General features: G+C 34.8%; 1 protein-coding gene across 2 annotated transcripts; it reads right to left on the bottom strand.

The window, feature by feature from the left end:
- Positions 1 to 1186: 1186 nt before the first annotated feature.
- LOC115952252 (ubiquitin carboxyl-terminal hydrolase 5) lies at positions 1187 to 21946 on the bottom strand. 2 transcript variants are annotated; one of them, XM_031069341.1, is made up of 15 exons: positions 21658 to 21880; positions 19802 to 20056; positions 17698 to 17842; positions 17529 to 17588; positions 17322 to 17417; positions 15184 to 15214; positions 14795 to 15075; positions 10767 to 10907; positions 10513 to 10683; positions 5059 to 5316; positions 4817 to 4965; positions 3733 to 4308; positions 2687 to 2963; positions 2127 to 2356; positions 1187 to 1772 (listed from the first exon to the last, which is right to left on the bottom strand). In XM_031069341.1, the coding sequence occupies exons 1-14, from the start codon at positions 21795 to 21797 to the stop codon at positions 2174 to 2176; spliced, it is 2763 nt and encodes a 920-aa protein (XP_030925201.1). In that variant the 5' UTR covers positions 21798 to 21880; the 3' UTR covers positions 1187 to 1772; positions 2127 to 2173. The 2 variants fall into 2 exon arrangements, with proteins under 2 accessions (XP_030925201.1, XP_030925200.1); XM_031069340.1 differs by having other exon boundaries at positions 14795 to 15214; positions 21658 to 21946.
- Between the last annotated feature and the right edge of the window lie 876 nt (positions 21947 to 22822).

Here is a 22822-nt window from a genome sequence, read left to right as displayed (position 1 = left end):
AATTGTAAATTTTTCACACCCTAAAACACTAACATTTAAACAAACATATCAATATTAGCTTATTTTATTCTACTCAATGTGGTTCTCTGCCTTTATTTTGTTATTTGTCATACTATGAGATTTTTTATTTTTTTTTATGATTGTCTTGTTAAACACTTGGATATATTATTCAATTTTTTCTAATAATTGATTTGATTTAATGAGATAAATTTAGTTGTAATTTCAAGTATATTTTTATTAATGAAATAGGTTTCATTAAAAAATTGTACTAGTTGTAGGGCAAATTAACAAAAAGTAGAGTTTTACAAGATGAGGCAGGGCTTCGCTAGGCCCTAAGGGGCAGGGATTGGGTAAGAAAGTTTTCCCCATCATGCGGAGCAAGGCGAGGATGGGACAAGACAAAACCATGCGGGGCGAGGACAAAGACCCCATCCTTCAACCCCACTCTGCCCCATTGTCATCCCTAATTTTGCTTATTACTCGTTTTATGAAGGAGATTTTGTTTTTATTATTTAGAAACTAAAAGAATAAATTATTAAAATAAGATGACATATAACTCTATGAAGTGAATTTTGGGTTGTCATTCAATAGAGTGGAATCAAAGATTGTAGTTACCTCATCTACATTGGCTTGAAAGCTTTTTTTTTTTTTTTTTTTTCTTAAGCATATATCACTTTAGTATATTAGTGTGATATGTGCAAATGTACCAATAAAACAGTTCGATCATTTGTTAATCCACTTTTGGAGATAAGTGTACTCGAATCACTAACATCCGCAACTGGTTACACCCGTGCCTCTTAGGCCCACGATTGATTCTACCAGCAATGGATGTGACTGCTCTAAGGTAGTTTTACTATTTTTTTTCTTTTTCTTTTTAAAATCATTTTAGAAATGTAACAGCATTCAGCAGTGATAGGTGACTAAACTTCCATTCCATTTTTCCCTTACTAATGAAGTGCAAATTGCCAGACTAGAATGCTGCCAAACCTGCTCAAAAAGCAAAGAATTATTCACAACTTATTTTTATGCCACAGTTGTTTATATATATATATATATATATATATATATATACTGCCATTAGCTTCCACACCGACTTTCCAACCCTTACACCATCTCATTCTGATCTCCAATTAAAATTCTGATCTCCAAAATGGACAAAGTAGCCTAAAGACTAAAAAAAATTAAATTATACAAAGAATTAAAACGACTCTGCTCATTCAGTTCCTTTGCAATTCAAGGTCCACAACCACATCCATTTGAGAATTATAGAAGGTATGAGGGGGAAGAATCATCCTTTAAACCAAAAAAATAGACCTCTTTGAGCCACATCCTGTCAATTGGACTATTCTCAATTACATTTTGTTTGGAATTTATGCTTTCCTAAACTTCAAAATTACCAAACTGACCACAGTGAATGATTTTATGACCCCCTGTGAGTTTTTGCAGTATTAAACAATTCAAACTCCAGGAAGTCGTCAGAGATGATTGTTCATACATGGGCTTACAAACAGACTGGTATGTTTTTACAAAATAAAGTAGTATAATCCTCAGGTCTTTTAGATGCCACGCTTAAATTGTCCTGCGAGAGTGAACTAGGAGGCTCCTTGACATGTAATGTGATGACCAATCAATCCTTGAGCAGCCTTGCGGCTGTGAAACTATAAAATCGCCTTCAAAACCGCAAAGGACTAGTTCTTTCATGCTTACTTAACATGCCACATAACCATCACTAGAATCAGACTCCACATCAATACAGTAAACTGCCTAGGAATCTGCAATATGCCAAACATGAGCCAGATCTTACTAAAATATCAATCAAAAACCATCAACTAAAGCTCGGTATTTTTAAAAGCAACAGCTGCATAAAATTTACATCCTGGCCCTTCCTCTTTTCTTTTCTTTTTGTTTGCTTGGTACATCAAGGCCAGATAAGAACATTCCGCTTATTCTCATAACATGATTGGCACTTGCCTTTAAAATTGTACTAAAATGTCAAAATGTAAGTTCAAGTAAGACAATTTGCAAGCATTAGCACTCAAAGCTAAATATGTGTGTGAAATCATTTCAGCCAAAGGCTTGCAAGTTCCATAATTCAGAGAAAAGTTACAAAATTAATGCATGCACACCTGGGTAATGCTCTCTTGTTTGAAGAGAATCATACATGTCCACGGACTCATTTTTGAGAGCTAATGTGATTGCCGCCTGCACAGGACTGTGCCCCATTGCTAGCAGAGGTACCATCATTCTTCACCCTTCGGTAAAAGAGGACATATGCATGAGCTGTCTTTACTTCTTCCTCGTGTATGGGTGATACCTGGTGGTCATCAAAATTGTACCACCTATTCTCATCTAAAAGCTGCACTTAATAGAAAAAAGTATACATCAGGATGAAATATTGGAAAAGTAGAAAAAGTCCACTAAAAAGTAAACTGGATAGTTGGTAGATAGGCTTATCCACATCTGCAGGCTAAAATTGGACAAAAAACAATGGTGCGCCATAAAGACGAAGGACTAAAGGTTTATATGTACTCATTATAACAAAGACACTAGACATCAACAATGATCAGTAAAGCAACACCCAAATCAGTGTCAACCACAATAGTTTGCAACTGAGAGAGCAGCTGATCTTTGGAGGGGGAAAAATGACGAAATCTTTGAGAAAGAGGTACAAAGCTTTTTCACTGACCTTGATATGTGCAGTATAGTGCCCACTACCCATGCCACCATAATGATTAGTTAAAGCATACAGTTCGTAGAGTTGCCGTCGGGATGTGATTTTGTTTGCAACATAATTTGTTAAGTCAAAGTCATGAATGGGGAAGTTGACAAAGGTTTCTAACTTATTATGCTTTATGGACCTGCTGTATGAGAATCTCTTTAGATGGATGACCAATACTTCTGGAAGCCTCCATAGATCAAGCTTTTTACTTGCTTGTCGTCGCTCTTCGCATTGAGGACAAAACCTTCATCAGATACACAAACAAATCAGATTAGTGTTTAGTTGTTCAACAGGTAGCCATTCTTTCAAAAGGATTTTTGCATTGATCAAACAGTTTAGATATTGATATAAGAAATTTAGACTACGAATGTCAATAGCAAGTGCAAAGTAGTGGAATCCAACATTCTTCATTCAAGGGCTTCGTAAAGTACAAAGACTTTATGCACTACCAAAAAATGATTGAGCAAAAAACAAAATCTGAGAACACAAACTAAGAGCTGTTCCATTAAGTAACCAAGGAAAGCATTTTGCATTCATTAAATTTGCAAGGCATGACTTGCAAATTCGCATGGTGTTTCAAGGTTAACTAACATGTAATAGCCACATTTTCTTATATTTCACCGCAATCTTAAGGCACTAGTCAAAGGGGCAAGTTGCTCCCCAAAAGGTTGAAAGATTGAAACCATCGATATTCACCAATTCAGTCTCAATACCCCTATTTCTATTTGTATTTTGTCTTGAGTCAGTAAACATTATTTGCATAAGGCAATAGAAAGTAACATTCTTTTGAACAACTAAGCAATGTTGGTCAGTAATGCAATCCACCAACTAGAAGAAATACAATTTTGTTGGATCACCAGTTTATATATCAATCTTAAATTCTTGACCCTTAGGTAGGATCACCACCATATCAATCTAAGTCCATCATGAACAACATGCCTGCACACAACAACATTTACATTGACAATGACGACACCAAGAACAAGTAAAAAGAAAAAGAAAAAGAAACTAACCACATATCTTCAGGGACCAGTGGTTCTTCACGCAGAAAAGCTTCCAGGCATGTATACAAGGAGAGAGGTTCAGTACGAGCTTTCTTGTTAGGAGGCCCATTAAACACTTCTGGCAAATTTTCTAAATAATGTGTATCATACTTGTCTAGAAGCTTCTGTGACCAGTCAACATAAACTAGTATCGAAGTTGATGATGAGGACAATCTAACAGGTTTATCTTCTCCCACTGAAAGATCAATGCAAGCATTGCTTTCATCAACCAACTGAAGAGGTAGTTTCAGTAATGCTACTGCTTCAGAATTAGTGCTTTCCTTATTTATTGAATTTGACATAGAGGAATCAGTGCATGCTTCACCAGAACTGATATCATGACTCTGGTCTGATGCTGCTATAGAGATGCTAGTATCAAAAATATCAGTTTTTCTTCGGCTTTCAGTTGTTACCATTGGTGAAAGCATTTTGTGAACAAGTAGCTGTATATCACCTCTTGTAATTACATCATCACATGAGATTGATGAGACAAGAGGTGTTCCATAAGGCTTCCAACCTGACATGGTTTGGGCATCATTTGTTTCCCTAAGAAACAAAAATATACAAGAACAAATTAGAAAGTGGCTCAACACAAGAAACCACCATATAGACTAAAACTTCTCGAAATTGGTATTTTTCTAAACTGATAATTGCATGTTAGCATTGGATCAATTCCACCCACCATCTGGCATCCTTTTGGTCCAGGATGTCATTTTTCTTTTCCTCTCGTGTTTTTTCATTTTTGAAAGCTAAAATTAGACTGGGATGCCATTTGACTAGAGACAATTTTGGTCACAGAAAAAATGAAAAAGAGAAACTGTAGTCTTGACTAACTATGGAACTATTTGTTTCTTCAGGATATCTATGATAGTTAAAAGCATAAAGCAGTCAATGTAGTAATTAAAGCAGCCAGTATAATTTTTTTTAAATTGTACTCAATAACTACTGCCAGTTTTCTGGAGGCCCTGCCTTCTGGAACAAGAGATAAAAGATAGAGAAAAGGCAGCCCAAATTTTTCTGTCACTGATTAAAAGTGTCATGAAATTATACATACTGCTCTCTATGGCGGTGTATTAACTGAAGATGTTTTGTATTCTTCACCAACTTTGGCATCTTGTATGCAGCAAGGTAGTCATCATCTTTGATGGTGGACAACATTATTAGAGGATCTTCTAGAAACTTTTGAATCAAATGGTTTCGTATCTGTGAACAAAACATTTGTATAATTCAATCCAATTAAACATATAAAAATTAAGCCGCATACACACAAAATTCAGAATGTTTACTGCTGCAAACCTCAACAAGCAAAAGCTTCTCACTGTGCTTCAGGGAACATGCACTGCTAAGGGCCTGTATTAAGTCCCTGCAACGTCCCTGCTTGGGGACAGTCACAGTGCAAGAAGATGGCAGGGCACTTCCATCACAAGTAAAAACTGTTACTGTCATAGTGCGGTTGATGGTCTGCTGGAGAGGTAGGGAGAGGTACATGAATGGATCAAATGTGACGGAGACTTTATTGCATACTGGACACACCAATGTTGACTTGTATTGGCCCTGTAATGGAGACAATTTAGATGTATAAGTTCAAAAGCATTAGTAGGCAGGTGAAATAAATTGTTTTTTGTTTTGGGGGGGGGGGGGTGTGGTGGGGAAGAGTGAGGGATGACAACAATGAAAATCAACAGCATGCCCTGTGGCAGGATGTGATTAAGAGATTTATCTAATGTGAGAAAAAGTGAGGCATAAATTGTATTTGTTGAACCTCATCTAAGCCTTTCACAATTTTATCGGTAAGTTACACACCCGGTGGATCTTAAACCCATGTCCGGATCCTCCACCTTGCTATTACAAGGAAGAAATTTCCATTGAACTTATGATCATTGACTCTAAGGGCCTGTTTGGTAGAGATGTTCAAACAACAGTTTTCAATGTTTAAACATTGAAAACTATGGGCCCAAAAAAAAAAAGTGTTTGGTAGCAATGTTTAATTATGGGTATTTAAGTTACAATTCTCAAATTAGGGTGTTTAAAACATGTATTTTGAAAACTCATCTATACTAGTTTTTAGTTTTCAAGTAACGTTGTTAAATGGTCTTTTTGTAAATAAGTTGAAGGCCCATTGACAGGACCAAACTCTCTCTCTCACACTTCAACCCTTTTTTTTTCTTTTTCTCCCACGGGCCCACCTCTTTGTCCTTCTCTCTTCTTTTTCTCTTTTTCTCTCTCCTTAAATAAAATAGTATTCTTTTATTCTACAACCATCATTGCTATAAAGAAGACATATATACATACCAAACACACAATTATATTTTTTTCACATTTTAAAATATGTTATTTGAAAAACGGTACAAAACAAATTTTTTGCATTATGAGTACTTTAAACAAGTGTTTATACAACACTTTTTAAACCACAATTTTTACATCAATTTGAACAACAATATTTAAACACAACTACCAAACGAGCCCAAAGCATTTTACATTAATTAGGGCAAGAAATCTAAATAGATCATAATTGAACCATAGTACTTAAATATAGGCTAAAGCACAATACTGTAATATAAAATTTTCATATAATAATATAAAGATCATATTATTTTAGCTTCTAGATTTTCTACAAGACGATAATGTTTACGCAATAAAGCCTTAGTCCCAAAATTTTGGGGCCGGCTATAGATCCTCAATAGATTAGCCAGGAATGGCTACATGTATTATTTTCCTCCACTCTATTTTATCTGAAGTCGTACTCTATGCTAATGAAGTCCGTTACTTCGTTACTTCTTTAATTGACATGTCATTTTTTATTACTTCTATTAAAAGTTATTTTTGGTCTTCTTCTACCTATTTTCATTCCCTTAACTTGGATCAACTCACTCTTTCTTACCAATGCATTAATCGCTCTCCTCTAAACATGACCAAACCATCTCAAGCGACTCTCCCTCGTCTTTTCATCAATAAAGGCTACCCTCCTTATCTTTAACGAGATTTCCTCATTTTAAATCCTATCTTTCTATGTATTTCCACTTATCTATCTTAACATTCTCCTTTCAGCTACAATCAATATATTAGTATGTTGCTTCTTAATAGCCTGCCCAACATTTAATACCATAGAGCATAGCTAGTCATAAAGCAGTCTTATACAATTTTCCATTTAACTTAATATGTATTTTTTCTCTTATCTTTTTTTGATAGGAAAAGATTTCAAATTAAATAGGAATCCTTTTTTTTTTTTTTTGAGATAATTTCATCCTATGGCGTCCGTCCACTTCTAATAATTACTCTTTATCATCAAACCAAAACACTAGTAGGTTTTTAGTATAGGCGGGAATTGAACCCCAGATCTCATATTCAACCTATGTATTTTTGCTCTTATCTTGATTGACATCCTCTTCAATCTCTCCATCTTTATGGATTATTGATTCAAGATATCAAAAGTGTTTGATCTCTAGTATTTCTTGACCATAAAGTCTTACCACCCCTTCGTTTTTTTTTTTTCCTACTTTTACTAAACGCACATTTCATGTACTCTATTTTAGTCCTACTTAATCAAAAACCTTTAGATTCTAAAGTGTCATGCCAAATTTCCAACTTAGCATCACTCTAATTCTAGTTTTATCCACTAAAATATTACTGGTATATTATAAATATTTCATTTTTGTAGAAAGAATAAATTGATGATTAGCCATTTCCTTGAAACTTTAGAACTTGAGAATAAGCATAGGAAAATTAGATTTGCAATAAAGACTGCCTTGCTTCATTTACTATTAAACAGGATGAATCAATCAAACCCACTAAAGTTATGATGCTTCGTGAGGAAGACTCAAAGGGGCACTTATAACAAGGTAATTTCAACTTACCTCAGCCAAGCTTCATTCATCAACCCTACTAAAGTTATGAGGCTTTGAGAAGAAGACAAGGGGCACTTATGACAACATAATTTCAACTTATCTTAGCCAAGCTTCATCTGAACCGATTTGTAAAATTTATAATGATTTAAATTCTTTTATAATTTTAATGGAGGTATTATTGATAGGAAGTAACTGTAGAACACGAAGCACAATGCATGCGAAAGATAACAGGAAGTAACCATAGAATAAAAAACACAATAATGCAGGACAATGAACTCTCAAAGGGAACTTGGTGTTTGAGGAAACAAAAGAAGTACAAAAGGATAAGACCTAGGAATCACCACCAAGCACCAAAAGAAAACTTCGAACCCAAATTTTATAAATCCATGATCAACTATCTACAATAGTTTACTTTGGGCCCTTTAAATAGAGTTCCCAAATTACATTAAATGCATAAAGAAAATAAAAACTCATAATGCCTATTTGAATTTCAAATCTTCAGTCATATTCAAACTCAAATGTAAAATTCTAAAACACATTGGATTTTGGATTAAATTTGGATATACTGGTTTTGAATACTCGAATTCAAAGTCTGACTCCAACGAGTCTGCACCAACTAATAAAAACATGACTGATAATAAGCTTAATCCATCTCAAAATGTATCCTGTACAAAATAACATATTGTGTAGAGAATTTTCGTTTTATAAGAGTACATATTGTGCAAAGATGCAGACTATTTTTGGAAAACATCTGGTTAAGGACCGCTAACAACCTGACTTTACAGTTAGAATCTTATCCAAAATGAAGTCCAAACAGTTTCTTAAGGGATGAAAAGATAAGAAACCAGGCAACCTTAAAGATTTCTGATGAAAATTATCCAAAGGGTCACGACCACAGCCAACAGTAAAGATAAACAACACCTTTTTTATACATAATTTAAAAAAATAAAATAAAATAAAAACAATACTGATTTTGTGTGTGAGAAACTTGTGAGGTTTAATATTGAAGAAATGAAGGAAAACATATGGACAACAGGTTTGAATATTCTAGAGCTAATAAGCAGCACCCTCTCCCCTATTTTGAGAGACATTACCATAACAAGTAAGCTTGAATATCTTAGAAACAATGGAAGACATAAGGAACCTCTATTCCTGGAAAACTACCTCGAATGACATATGGACAGCAGGCTTGAATATTCTAGAGTGAATAAGCAGCACCGTCTCCTCTATTTTGAGAGACATTACTATAACAAGAAAGCTCGAATATCCTAGAAACAATGTGAGACATATGGAACCTCTATTCCTGGAAAATTTCCTCCAATGAACAATACTCACAAAATGGTATAAACATCCCAAGAAATTGGCACTTACTGGTGCCAGAAGGAAACACATACAAGTTACTGCTACAGGTTTTATTCAACTTGCTTACAGCATAAGATTTCATAAAATATTGTTTTTTTATAAGTGATTTCATAGAATATTGTGAGTCAATACCAATGTCAACCAAGTTCAAATACTAGCATTGAGAGGCTTAACACCATATCTAGATATGTGATGGAGGTCTTTGACAATACTACCAAGACTACTATCCAGAAAAGCAAAACCCTAAAGAATCATCCTACAAATTCAATTAAGGTTTTCAGTAGGTCTCATAGGACAGTTTTACTAGCTTCCAGAACACGTTTACTTGGGTTCCAAGTCTATATTGTCACCATATTAACATCTTACTGATTTATTTTCAAGTTGGCAAGATTCTTTCAGTAGACATCGAAGCATAAATCTGTGGAGGGCTGTACCACATTGTCTTATGGTGTATTTGGTGAGAACCAAACTCAAGATGTTTTGAGGGGAAGGAACGGTCTATTCTGGAAATTAAATCTTTCCTTCTCCACAACTTGTGGGATTGGAGTTCAGATTTTAATCTTTTCCATGTTCTAAATTTTAAAAATGCTTGATCTTTGTAATTTAAGAGTTTGATGTACTGCTACCCATGTACACCCCCAGTGTACCTGGATCTTTGATTAATACAATTTCGTTTTTATCAAAAAAAAATTTAAAAAAAAATCTTGAAGATGCAATGACAAAGAAGCAATTTTAGTTCCATTGGTGAATGGTTTGATATGTGTCAATGTGTGATATAATCTAGGTTAAGATGCCTGAAGACCTTAGATTTTATCCTGTTTAATGCTAGATTCTTTCTGTCTTCTCTCTAACTTTTTACTTTCTACCTCTGTATTTTAGCTTTCAAACGTCCAACCAGTATTCCAACCATCAAATACTAATAAAAGCCTAAACATAAGTTACATAACAGCCTTTTTCAAACTAGTTACCAAATCCTTAAATTCTGATAAGTTTCCATTGCCATTTTATGGAAATCCAAAAGATTGGTGTGTGTTATTCTTTTCTTCTTTTTTTTGTTTAAGCGCAATTGTTATCCTACATTAATGAATGGACACAGAAAATCTAAGCAGAACCAGAAAAATTTTGGTTAGAATTATAAGTTTGATGGTGTCTCACTATTAGTGAAGCTTAAGATCTAAGCAAGGACATTGCCCAAGATCCAACAATTTTTTTTTAAGTTCTTCAAGGTCGAAGCTTCTCACATGAGAAATAAACATGGACTAGTATCAGTGGATACCGAAGATAGAATGCCCTATACATTCAGTGTAGAGTATATCAAAGGTGAAAATATTATTTAATAAGTGGAAGAACTCTGCCTGCAACCTATAAGCAAGAGATTTGCCCCCAAAGCTTGACCTGGAGTCCAAGTAACCCATCCCCAAAAACAGCAAGACATACAAGAATAATTGATTCCAGAAAGAGGGTGCTTGCATACAGTAAAAAAGTACAAAACCATAAACTAAACTCACGATTTAGATTTAAAATGTATCAATGTTATACTCACTTGGCACACATCAACAATTATAGAATCATTACGAGCAATATGATTTGCCCAATACTCATCGGCAACCTCTTCATCAGGTCGGCCATCAGCATCCCTTGTCTTCATATAAGGTTTGTGTTTGACGCGATTCAGATCTTCGTGAAGACCATCTAGCAAAAATGCTAAAAGCTCCTGACAAAATAACACACCATTTTACTGATGCAAATTGCATGGAAACCATGGAATGAATAAAAGCTTCAAGTCAAGCACTAAACCTGAGAATCATGCTGATTGTATCCAGTAAATTGAGGTGCAAAGCGAGCAAGCTTCGCTTTAAAGGATCGAGGAGCAACTGGTGCCCGTCCAGGTGCCCACAGCTTTCGAAGTAACTCACCAAAAGCTAGAGCTAGCTCACCCTACATAATGACTACATCAATTCACAAGAATAATAACATAACAGCACTATTATCAAGTTATACTCATTATAGAATTTTCATCAACAAATTTATTTCAATAGAAAGAATATCTACCTGAAATAAGTGTGGCATTTTGTTTTTGATAAGTAAAGAAAAATTATTGATCCAAAAATATAATCCCATGTACACCAGCTGTGTACGTAGGAAGCAGCACATTCAAACTTTCAAATTACACTGCTCAAGCATATCTAATAAAGAATAACAGGGAGGAGATTTTAAGGCAACACTCCAATCCAGTAAAGTGTGAAAAAAGAGAGATTTAATCTCAAGATTGTCCATTCACTTCCCTCAAAACATCAAGCATTCAGTTCATGCCAAAGACACCACATAATGCAATGTGGCACAACCCTCCAAAAAGCTCTATTTCGATGTCTACCAAAGGTACCTTGCCATGCTGCCAACAATTCAAGGACTCTCTCTGTGGCATAACCCATATAAGACCAAACAAAATCCACACCATTGCCCATAACTCATAAGCTATGGGATAGTGAAGAAGCAAATGATCCACCAACTCCCCACTCTGTTTGCACATATAGCACCATTCTAAGGAAATAATACTTCTCTTTCGTAAATTTTCTATAGACAATCCCTAAGGCAGCACTCCATGATTGCCACACCAACTTTCAAGGGATTGACATGCCAGTAGCTGGGGAAAGAGAATGGTAGTACCCATGCACCTCAAAACCCTGACTCTTGACTAGCCTCCAACAGAGGTTATCAAGATCCTCACCCTTCACTGAGGTGGAATGAATTAAATGCATAAAAGCAGTCAAGCTCTCCAACTCCTCCTAATCCTAGACTGATCTAGAGAACTGAACATCCCAATGAAGAATCCCATTAGGGAAATGCATAATCTCAGCTATAGAAGATTCCTTATCACGAAAAATTCTATATAACTCCAAGAAGGCTTCTTTAAGAGGACAATCGCCACACCACTAGTCATGCAAAAATTTTACCCTAGTACCATCACCTACCTTGAATTGAATAAACCGGGAAAAAATCAACCAAAGATATACACATGGATTTCCAGAGATACACAATATGGACCCGGCACTATAGAAAAAGTCAACCACTCCCGTCTTAAGGAACTTTATTGATGAAAAATTAACAAGAAGCAAGCCTTATTAGTACACAGGTAGTGTACTAAGGATGGATGGGAATCAACAGAATGTACAAAGATCTAAAAATTATATAAGAGGAGAGAAAGAATGACCGCTCATCACAGCCATCTAAGCATAGAATACAAGAAAAACAACCATCAAACATATTCAAGATCCAATCTTTTCATTAGCTAAACCCTTAAACATCATACCTTATTCAAGATCCCTTCATGATCTCATCAAGAAATCTAATTTCATGCTAAATTCCAAAGGATCCTACATCAAAATTGGCATCAGAGTCCCATTAGGTTGGATAAAAAAGGGGGAGGATGCAAAATGAGAGTTTCTCTTGTTTGGTGTGGTGGAAATGAGGGAGGATGGAAAAGGGTCTGAGTGGAAACACATTTACTGAGACTAGTAATAGCTACAAAATATGGCGAGAAATGGGGGGATGGATATTGAAACCTGTTAAAGGGACCCATGGTTGTAGCCTATGGAAATGTATCAGAGTAGGATCGAATAGATTATGCGTCCTTTGATGTAGGTGATGACACTCAAGTACAGTTCTGGAATGACAATCGGTGCTGGAATCGTCCTTTGAAGGAGTTGTTCCAGAGTTGTTTGTATGCTCTTCAGACAGTGATCCATCAATTCAATCATTGATTATTGGTCAGATAAATGGGAAGGTGCGGAGTTGGGATGTTAGATTTCATAGAGATTTTAATGATTGGGAATTCGAATTGTTACATTCCTTCGTAAATCTTCTTTACGCATACACTTCTATGAGAGAAGGTTGTGATAGATTGAGCTGGACATTGAATGGGAGTGGATATTCATTCATTCTACATTGTCTTACATGGTACTAGTGCAGTCTCTTTCCCTTGGAGGAGTATTTGGTGTGTTAAGGCTCCAAGGAGAGTTTTTTGTATGGACAACATCTTGGGGTAAGATCCTTAGATGTGAGAATCTCATGAAGAGAGGTTTTACTTTAGCAGGTTGGTGTTGTAGATAGTAGATCATCTATTGAAGCATTGCTCTCTAGCTCATGCTCCGTGAAGTTATGTTTTTAGTTCTTTCAAGATTCAATGAGTTTTACCAAGGACAGTCATATATCTTCCATTTACTTGGAGGAATTCATTTGGGAAACATTCTTCATATTTGGAATCTATTTCCTTCATGATTGATGTGGACCTTGTAGAGGGAAAAAAATTGACATACTTTTGAAGATGCAAAGTGTTCGACGACTCAATTGCAAACATTGCTGCTTAGAGCCATGTTTGATTCCCATGTATGGAGTTTCACCACCAGCATTTCCATTGTACATTTCAAAGAGTGGCTATGTTTACATCACAACTTACTCTTCGTAATTCTTCAGACTTCTTTATGTTCTTTGACCATGAGGTAGTCTTCATTTTCAATAAAATGTCATTACTTATAAAAAAATTATAATAATAAGAATAATAAAAGAGTCTCAAAAACCATCCATCTATAGAATTCGAAGTCAAAGTTTCACAAGTACTAGCACTAGAGAAAAAAAAATCAATCTGCAATAGAAATCCACACAAGTCTATGTAAAATTCTAGACTCAAATAAGCTTATTTGGAACAAAATTTCAAAATAATTTATTACTATTTAGTTGTACCACGATACATCAATGTAGCATATTATGTTAGCCAAAGCAAGGAATCAACAATGGCAACAACCAGGCCTTAGTCCCAAAATTTTGGGGTTGGCTATGGATCCTTAACAAACTAGTCAGGGTTGGTCACATGTATTATTTTCTACATTCTATTTCATCCAAAGTCATACTTTCTGTTACTTCCTTAATTGACATGACCTTTATCTACTTCTATTTTAGTTATTTTTGGATTTCCACTACCTTTTTTGTTCTCTCAACTTGAATCAACTCACTCTCTCATTGATGCAAAGCAAGGAGTTATAGATTAAAAATAAAAACAATAAAAAAGTAAAAAGAATAGAACCACGCAATCAACACAATTGAAAAAATAAAATAAACACTTCATCGTACTTCAACAGTAATGCAATCCACACAACAATAAATATCTAAACCTAAACTCAAACGTGAGTGCCCTTTCAAACAAAAAGTCAAATACATATTAATTCATATTCCGATGACTGATGGCTGCATTGTGTTTCGTTTATAAAGAGAAAAGAAAAGGTGAGCATAATAATTCATGCACAAAGGACACCGAGAATGAGAGAACATGAGGCATCAGGACTTGTATTTAACAAAGCCACAAAGGGTACTGGGTCTTAATGGAATTGTCGCATTTAAAAAATATCAAATAAAGGCACCTTGAAGACCAAAAATTATTTATGAAACTATGGAAAAGAATAAATATATATGGGAAAAACAAAACAAAACAAAAACCCTACAAACTGATCCTATAAATTCAACCTACGGTGCCTTAGACACCAAACTCTAGCTTTCACATAAAATCTCAAAAGGCTTTATAATCATTAATCAGGCTTTGATAAAAAAGATCAATTTTTCCTTTTGTCTTTAACTTTTTTGTATATAGGTAAGTTACACATGCACCCAATGGATATTGAACCCATGACCTCAAGCTCTAACTTGCTCTTACAAAGGGAGGAAGTGCCATTTGAGCTAAAGCTCACTGGCCAAAAGATCAGTTATTTCACATTTATAATTGTTTTAATTTATTTTTATAAGTAATAAATTTTATAATTGTATATGATACTTACAACCATGCCCAAAGGGTTCTGCCAGTTGATCTCTTGATGATAATCTTCTCGAAAATATCTAGCAAACTCCGGTGTATGAACAAGGCATTGTATTGCACTATTCATAAAACAAGTGTTCCCAAGGTTCATCAACCCAGTCAAACCACCAGTAGCACCCCTTGTACTTACGCCGCTGGGACCGTATGCATTATCCGATTCTCTTACTGGAGAAGTCAGGTTAGTAATTTGTGGCAGCTCCACCGCGTTGCTTCTAGTTGCACCCTTACTAGCGGACAAGCCTCCTGCAATTGATAAGCTTGACTTAGACGGCTCTATAAGAAAAGAAGTAGCTTCCCTCTGTGAAGATCCATTGTCCTGAATAGAAGTTATGGAACCAGCCAGTGCAGTACCATTCACATGGTTAAGAACCTCCACCAGAATCTGTTTTAAATTATTAAAGAACAAAAGAAAAATGTCTGTTAAAAACCAGAAAAAGTACAGCATTAACTAGATGGCCATCATCAAATATATAGAAGCCAGAAGGAAAAATAGCCAAATGATTATTATAGGGGGTGAGGCTATTTCATCTTCTACTGTATGTGACTTTCTCAAATTTTAATGCATACATGTACTACATGACTGTCACTGTTTTGGTGTTTTTGTAACAGTGTGTGCGCTCATGTGTAAAGATGACTCTACAGATAATGTTTTCAGCAGGAAAAACACCAGCCATGACAAAATTAATACAAATTACAAGAAATAGATCATTTTATGGCAAATGCACATTAATAAAAAGGTTTCATAAATAGTCTGCACCTCGTGAAACTAAGTGTTCAGATGTTGCAAGATAATGTCGGGCAGCATCAGTGTTGGTAAAAGTGCAAGGCGCACTTAAGCACAAAGGCCTCTTGGAGCCTAGGCACAAAGCGCAAGCATGCGCCTGATTCAAGGGAAGCATATATTCTAAAAGAATAATTTAATAAATTTAAAAATAATTATTAATGAGAACTACAACAATCAAATTATCACATTAATTGAAAAAAAATTTATATAAGCCCGACTTTTGCAATTTTAACACAAAAATTGCAAGTCAAGTCATTTTAATTTTTTGGATCAGATTTGAGTACTTCCATGTAATATCCTTTCTTAAATCTTTGATAGCCATAATTCCCTATGACTAATTACTAATATTAGTTAATATTTTAATCACTTAATAATTACAAGTCTTTAAGAATTAGTCTACTATGTTCAACATCAACTACTAAAGTAACTAAACAATTAACACAAATATATTATATCATACTTTTTTTTTTCATGAATGAGCTAAGAATATCAGGACAAATCAGTATGGTAATTGGTACCAAGCAGATATTCAAAAGGGAAAAAATAAAATAAGAAGAAGAAGAAGAAGCTGGGTGGGTTATTGTTTCGGGGAGAAAAAACCAAGAAAAAATGAAAATAAAAATAGAGAAGAACTAGGGGGTTGTGGATTTTAGCACAAGTTACACTCAAAATATTTTTTTTTTTTTTTTTTTTTGACAAGTCACACTAAAAATATGCCAAATCATGGTTTATATCAATTATGCTGGGGCTGCATCAACATGACTATCAATCAAGGGACATCTGGTAATTAGCAGCAGAACCACATGGCTCACTGTTCTGTTTTTGGCCTTACAAAGAATGCAATAAATATATGTTCACTTATTGAATATATTTTTAGAAATTTCTAACACAACAAGAGTATCGAGTAAGCAAGCTTAAGTGTATGACTGCCTTCTAAGCACAATTTAAAGGAGAAGATAAATTCAAAAAAAAAAAAAAAAAAAAAAACTTCAACGCTCACAAAAGCAAAGAAGAATCTTAACTTTGAATAACCAAAATCATTTGACAACCATCTTTCATTGCAACCCAAATGACCAAGCCCTATGAGCATCTAGATCAAGAGTTTCCTCTCTCTTAAGGAATGCATGGACACCAACAAGACTTTTTTCTAACCACCTCCCTACCACATTAACATTGATCTTAAACCTATCAAAACTTTATATCATTCCAAAAATATCATAAAACCACAAACTAAACAGTCTTATACAAAAAAAGCCTTCAAAAAACCAAGCACTCAGGTTTCAACCAATCCATTACTTGCTCAAAGAGGAAGCGCATTATCTGGGATATTTCAAACCTCCAGGAACATGACCAGCCTAATTGATATCAACTGCATGGCTCACTGTTCCGTTTTTGGCCTAATATAGAATAAAATAAATAGTTTTTCACTTATTGAATATATTATTATAAATTGTCCATAACAAAAATATATAGTAAGCAACTTGGAATTATATGAGAGCCTACTAAGCACAATTAAAAGGACAAGACAAAAATATTAGCCTTCATCACTCACAAAAGCAAGAACGAATTTTAACTTTAAGAACTGCACCTTAGATATTCAACAGCAATTACATCAAATGCAAAATCTTATTTCATATTCTAAGTGACTTCTTTAGAGAAAACATAGTAGTCATAAAAGGATAGCAAGTGTGCAATGTAAACCTACATCCTGATCCATCTGTACATTGGCATCATCAAGCGTCTTATCCATGTCATTCATCAACGCATGTTTTCGACGGCCATAGTAATCCCAAATGCACACCTGCAACAGAGTAATACTCCTGAGAGTGAAAGAAGAGATTCCCAAAGAAGAATATTTATCAAAAATAGACTACCAAGTTATACATGTAGGTAGGATATATGAAGTCTTTACATGTTCCAAGTTAAGATCAAATATTTCACAGGCTTTCCTATGAAGCTCTCCAATGGTTTCCTGCCCACCAAGTTTGAAGACACAATTCAATATGCTTATACCTTGTAACAAGAGAAGTGCAACAGGCACTAAAAGGAGTCATATAAAAAATGAGGTCTCAATTTTATACCTTCTTGCTTATTCTAATAGTAGAACGGTCACCTTTAGGAATCACATGTAACTGAAGACGCAGAGGATACACCTCAACAGCCAACTCTGTCTGAGAAAGACCAGAACTGATTACTCTCCGTTCTAGTGTTGGACCACCACCATACCTAAGACACACAGAAGGCTATAATTGTCTCCTTAATACTTCATGTAAATGATAGACTAGAAAATACAAGAAGTAGTTTCAATAGATTCACCCATTCATATTGAACAAGGGTAAAATATTTAGTCTTGAAGTTTAAGGATGGTTTCAACCTGGTCCCTCTAAATCTAAAAGTTGCAATAAAGTTCTTAAAATTTTGAAGTTATTAGTGTACCATCATTCTGTCAAACAAAGTTACAAATCCAATGGAAATTGCTAATGTGGCTACTTTTGGCTGATATGACACATGGCATGTGCCACATCAGGAAATAATAAAAATTTTAACGTTTAATTTTCATCTTATGTATTGGATAAAAATATAAGTTTTTTTTTTTATTAAAAGAGGTACATAATTTCTACTGAAATTTCAGTTCAAATGGATAAGGCATTGAAAAGATAAGGTTCGGGAAGGAAGATATTTTTTGGTTTTCCTTTTTTTGTGTTTTAAATTTAAAGGGAAGGGAGGATAGATGAAAATTAGAGAGCAGTGGGTGACGGAGGCAAAACAATGGATTGATATATATATATATATGACAAGAAATGGAGGCAATGGAGAAATCTGGAGTAAAATAAACGGAAATGGTTCTTGACGGATGCTTCTTCTATGCAATCTTTTCTTTTACTATTCAATCGCATTCACTTAAACAGGATGAAAAGGAGAGATGCAGATCTGAGAAATGAGTCAATGCAGATTTTAATTTGAATTTCATAAATCAGTCTGAGGAAAACAATTTTAGTGATCCACTAAACTTTGAACTTCAACCAAATAAGCAAACATGGAGAGATTTAAGTGAGAGAAAAGCATGCGAGATGTAAGCAGATTGATTGGGGGTTGCAAAGGATTTTGTTGAATATTCTTCATATCATGTATGCGCCATGTCAGTCTCCATTAGTGCCACATTAACCAGATAGTATATAACTTCATACAAAAATCCACTGAATAAGATTTTCATAAGTTTGGTTTCACCACAATTTGGACTATATCAAATGGTTTGTTTGAAATAATCAAGAATGTAGGAATCAAATTGAAACTGCATACCACACAAAGGGAGCTAAAATGTATTCAAGCAAACATATATTTAATAAAAGCATGAGGTTGCAAATGAAACCTCTATATTTATAAGGATAGAGGATCATTTTAATTAGTCTATAGCATTATGTAGAGATGACTATGGCCAATGAGTTTTAAATCAAATGGAACTTCCTCCTCCCACAATAATGGGATAAAGGGTGAGGTTGTGGGTGCAAAACCCACTAAGAGCATATGCAAGATACCAATAAAAAAATGTATGGAGATGATTATGGATTGATCAAGCACCTTTACATCATATATGTTCACCAGAATGTCATCAAGAGGGACCTTGTTAAATTTAGAGCTCTTTTCATATAACAAATGACTAAACTCTAGATCCAACTGAGAAATCATTCAAGTTTATAGTGTTTCTAACATATCAGAACATTTCAAATTTTTTTATCTTTACCCTCAATCAAGGAAAGGGAGGAGTTTATACCATGCCCCATGGTATGGGGGAAAGATCATTAAACCAAAAACATATTGTGATTCCGAAGATCATCGACACTATATCAGTAGTGTATTACAGCTCAAGAAACTATTTTCTCATTCTAGTTTTTCTAATAGACCAGAAAGGAATGCTACAAATTTTCTCCAACATTCCTTCATAAAACAAGACAAAAAGTACATATATTGATTGTTCAAAAAGTAGCCTACTGATATTTTCTACTCATGATGTTAGTATTTTATTGTAATAGCAATCAACATAATAAAACTAACATAAAATATGTTGCTAACCATCTTCATTTAATATGAAATAGCATAATGCTAAGAATTACAGAGAAAAAATGGAACCAAATTATGGAAGGACATTCTCACGTCCAAAATCTTGTACATTCCCACTTAACTTACCACAAATATAATTGGTGCCAAACTTCTTGCGGAAGTAATACATAATCACGGCCTTCTAGTAGAGTATCGTGAATCTCAATAACCATACGAGAATTTTCAGATGCTGTATCATATATTAAATCAGAATTATCAATACCAGCAGGCCTCTTTAGAGAACTTGAACCAACAAAATCACCATGATCAGTCAATGAGGATCCATCATTTGCATTGTTTGGCTGGTCTTGGTTCACATATTCAATCCAATGCTGCCACCATCTGTAGAAACCAATTATGAACACAATAAAAATATATTTGCGTTTAATATAACCCAAATCTAAAAGGACAGAAAATTGGGAGCAGCACACAAGGAATTTCAGACTATAGACAGCAAAACATACCACAAGATACTAGCTATTGAGTGCTGAAAATAAATAAATAAATAAACTCGCATCATTAAGGTAACAGCTAATGTTAAGGCTTTAATTGTTCCTTTTTCTTTTTCGGCTTACAACAAGTGGTGAAGAGGGGGATTTGAACTCAAGTTCTCCCTCTGGGGGAGTTCAGGCAGTGCTGCTAAGCCACAAAGCTCTTTGCATGTTAGGGCATTAATTGTATGAGAGGCTTTTCATTTCAAAAATTCCTCCACATCATTAAGGTAACATCAGGACCAAATTCCAAAATGGACCTCAAAGAGATTGGACATGATGGCTTCATGGAAAAAAGGAGCAATGTTACCTCCATGAATCCCACCATATATTTAACTTAACCTACACTGAACAAAACATGAAATATGAAGTAATGAAGGAACAGGTGTTGACCCCCACACCCCCCCCCCCCCCCAAAAAAAAAAAAAAACAGTTTGTTTTAATTCAGCTATAACAAAATTCAAGCCATGGAGCCACATCCAAGTTATAGAATAGCAAGCTATGTTCCAAGTATAAAGCTACAACAATTATATCCAATTTCTCCACAAATATCTCTAAAATAGTGGGGTTGTTATTTTTAAGTGGTAAGTTACACACACTCAATGAGACTTTAACACACAAACTCACCCGCATCTTTTTAATACAAGAACTCACCCATTGACAAAGCACCCCAACGTAGCATTTCTTTTTTGTGGTAAGTTACACACGCACTCCGTGAGTCTTGAACCCGTGATCTCACCCCTTTTCTTTGATAGCATAGGGAACCTTTCTAAAGAAGAGCCCATTGGACTAGCCTCTAGCCAATAAAACCTACAGGCACTTCCCAGAACCAATTGTCTGGTAATTCAGAGGCATTCACCCCTGACAAGCTACGCAGTTTATGCTCATTCCCAGAAGCATCCTCGTCCCATTATATGGGCAAAGGAGGGCAAAAACACCCCCAACATATATAGCAAGTGTCCTTCACCATACTAAACGTGTATGGTCCTCAAGACTCCAAACTTCTTTTTTTTCTTTATTACTAAGTTACAAACTTACACACACCCAGTGGATTTTGGATCCATGAATATGAAATTACCCTCCACGCACTCTTAAGAGACCAGAAAAGCTGCATTTGAGGCAGACCCAATTTGCAAATGTTGAATAGAAGCCCTAGAGTACTACAAACACACAAACATTTCAACTGAAAAACCCTCACAACCAAGCTAAAAGCCTAAAACTGTATAAAATAAAAAATATTTAAAAAAAAAACACTGAAAATTCACTCTCTTTTTTCCTCTTCCATAAAGACCATACTGAAATTGAGGATTTCGGTTTCACAACTCTCAAATTCCTACAATCCTTTCGATTTTCTACCAAAAAAAGTGTTTTCCAAAAAGATTGAAATTTTGAAATAATTCATAACCAAAAAACACAAAGACAAAAACAAAATTACAAATTTGAGAAATTCACCTCTGAGTGATTAAGAAAAAAGTGTCGCCCTCTTTGCTATTAGATTCGGAGGCCAAAGCAATGTCACGGATCGTAATCCTCTCTTCCTCTGGCGTCAGCTCCGTACTGCTCGCGTTGCAGCACATCTTCACCTCCGCCATTGCCCTCTCTCTTTTCGCCTCAAATCTCAGTTTGCTGAGTAAGCGAATGAGTGAGTGAGAAAATTTTTTTTTTGTTTTTCTTTTTCGTTTTCTCAGTAACCAAACGAGGTGGTAAAGATAACACAAGCTGAGAAATGGCAAAAGGGAAGTGTTTTTAAATGTGGTTTTAATCCAGACCCGTATTTTCTCATCAAACGGGTTGAGAGCTTATAAACCCGAACTAAACCCGTATATCTTATATTTTTAGTAATATTTTATTTAAGTTTTTCAATGAGAAAATTTTTTTTTAAAAAAAATTATTGAAATGATGGAGTTTAGATTATATTAATTTCATGTTATGGCTTTTAAATTCTTTAAAAAAAATTAAATCAAATATGTGAAAAATTTTAGTGAAGTAATTAATGGTTTGAGTGAAAATGTTTAGTAATTAATTGTTATTTCCATTTAACCAAGTAAATTTCGGTTCTAAATAAATTTAAGTGTTGCTTTTAGTCCTACCAATTTTTACTTTTTTTAATAGGAAAGCACACACTTAATATTAATCAAATAATAGTAAAGTTTACATCATGAAGAATTGCTAGTTCTAAGAAACTAGGACATTTCTCCATCTACATACACTGATGAACTATGCCCTTGGCATACTTTGCTAACAAATGAGCTGAGGTATTTGCATTACGTTTTATATGAGAAAAATACAAATTATGGAACTCCAAGATAGCTGATCTAATACCCATAATCACCGCATCAATCGAGACTGGAGCTGAGGAAGAGTGACTCAACGCCCTAGAGACAATTAGCGAATCACCCTCAATTATGAAATCTAAAACACCAAGTTGCTTTGTGAACTGCAAACCAACTTCAACAGCCTTCGATTTCGCTTCAAAAGGCCCCAGTGGTGCATGAATTTGCTTGTACATTGCTGTTACAAATCAGCCATTCCAGTCTCGTGCTATGACTCCAACTCCCACATAATGCAACTCTGCAAATACAGCACCATCAACATTGAAATTTAAACATGGTACAGG

The sequence above is a fragment of the Quercus lobata genome, chromosome 7 (genome assembly GCF_001633185.2).
Source record: "Quercus lobata isolate SW786 chromosome 7, ValleyOak3.0 Primary Assembly, whole genome shotgun sequence".
Lineage (NCBI taxonomy): Eukaryota > Viridiplantae > Streptophyta > Magnoliopsida > Fagales > Fagaceae > Quercus > Quercus lobata.
This window is presented reverse-complemented; position numbering and strand designations above follow the sequence as displayed.

Bases quoted from the DNA above. Each gene is read 5' to 3' on its own strand.
- LOC115952252 (XM_031069340.1), bottom strand. From the start codon at position 21,797: ATGGCGGAGGTGAAGATGTGCTGCAACGCGAGCAGTACGGAGCTGACG. The intron at 10,684-10,766 runs GTTTAGTGCTTG...TTATTTTGTCAG, and splicing joins ACAATCAGCATGATTCTCAG to GAGCTTTTAGCATTTTTGCT. The intron at 5,317-10,512 runs GTGAGTATAACA...TCTCCATTACAG, and splicing joins TAATTGTTGATGTGTGCCAA to GGCCAATACAAGTCAACATT.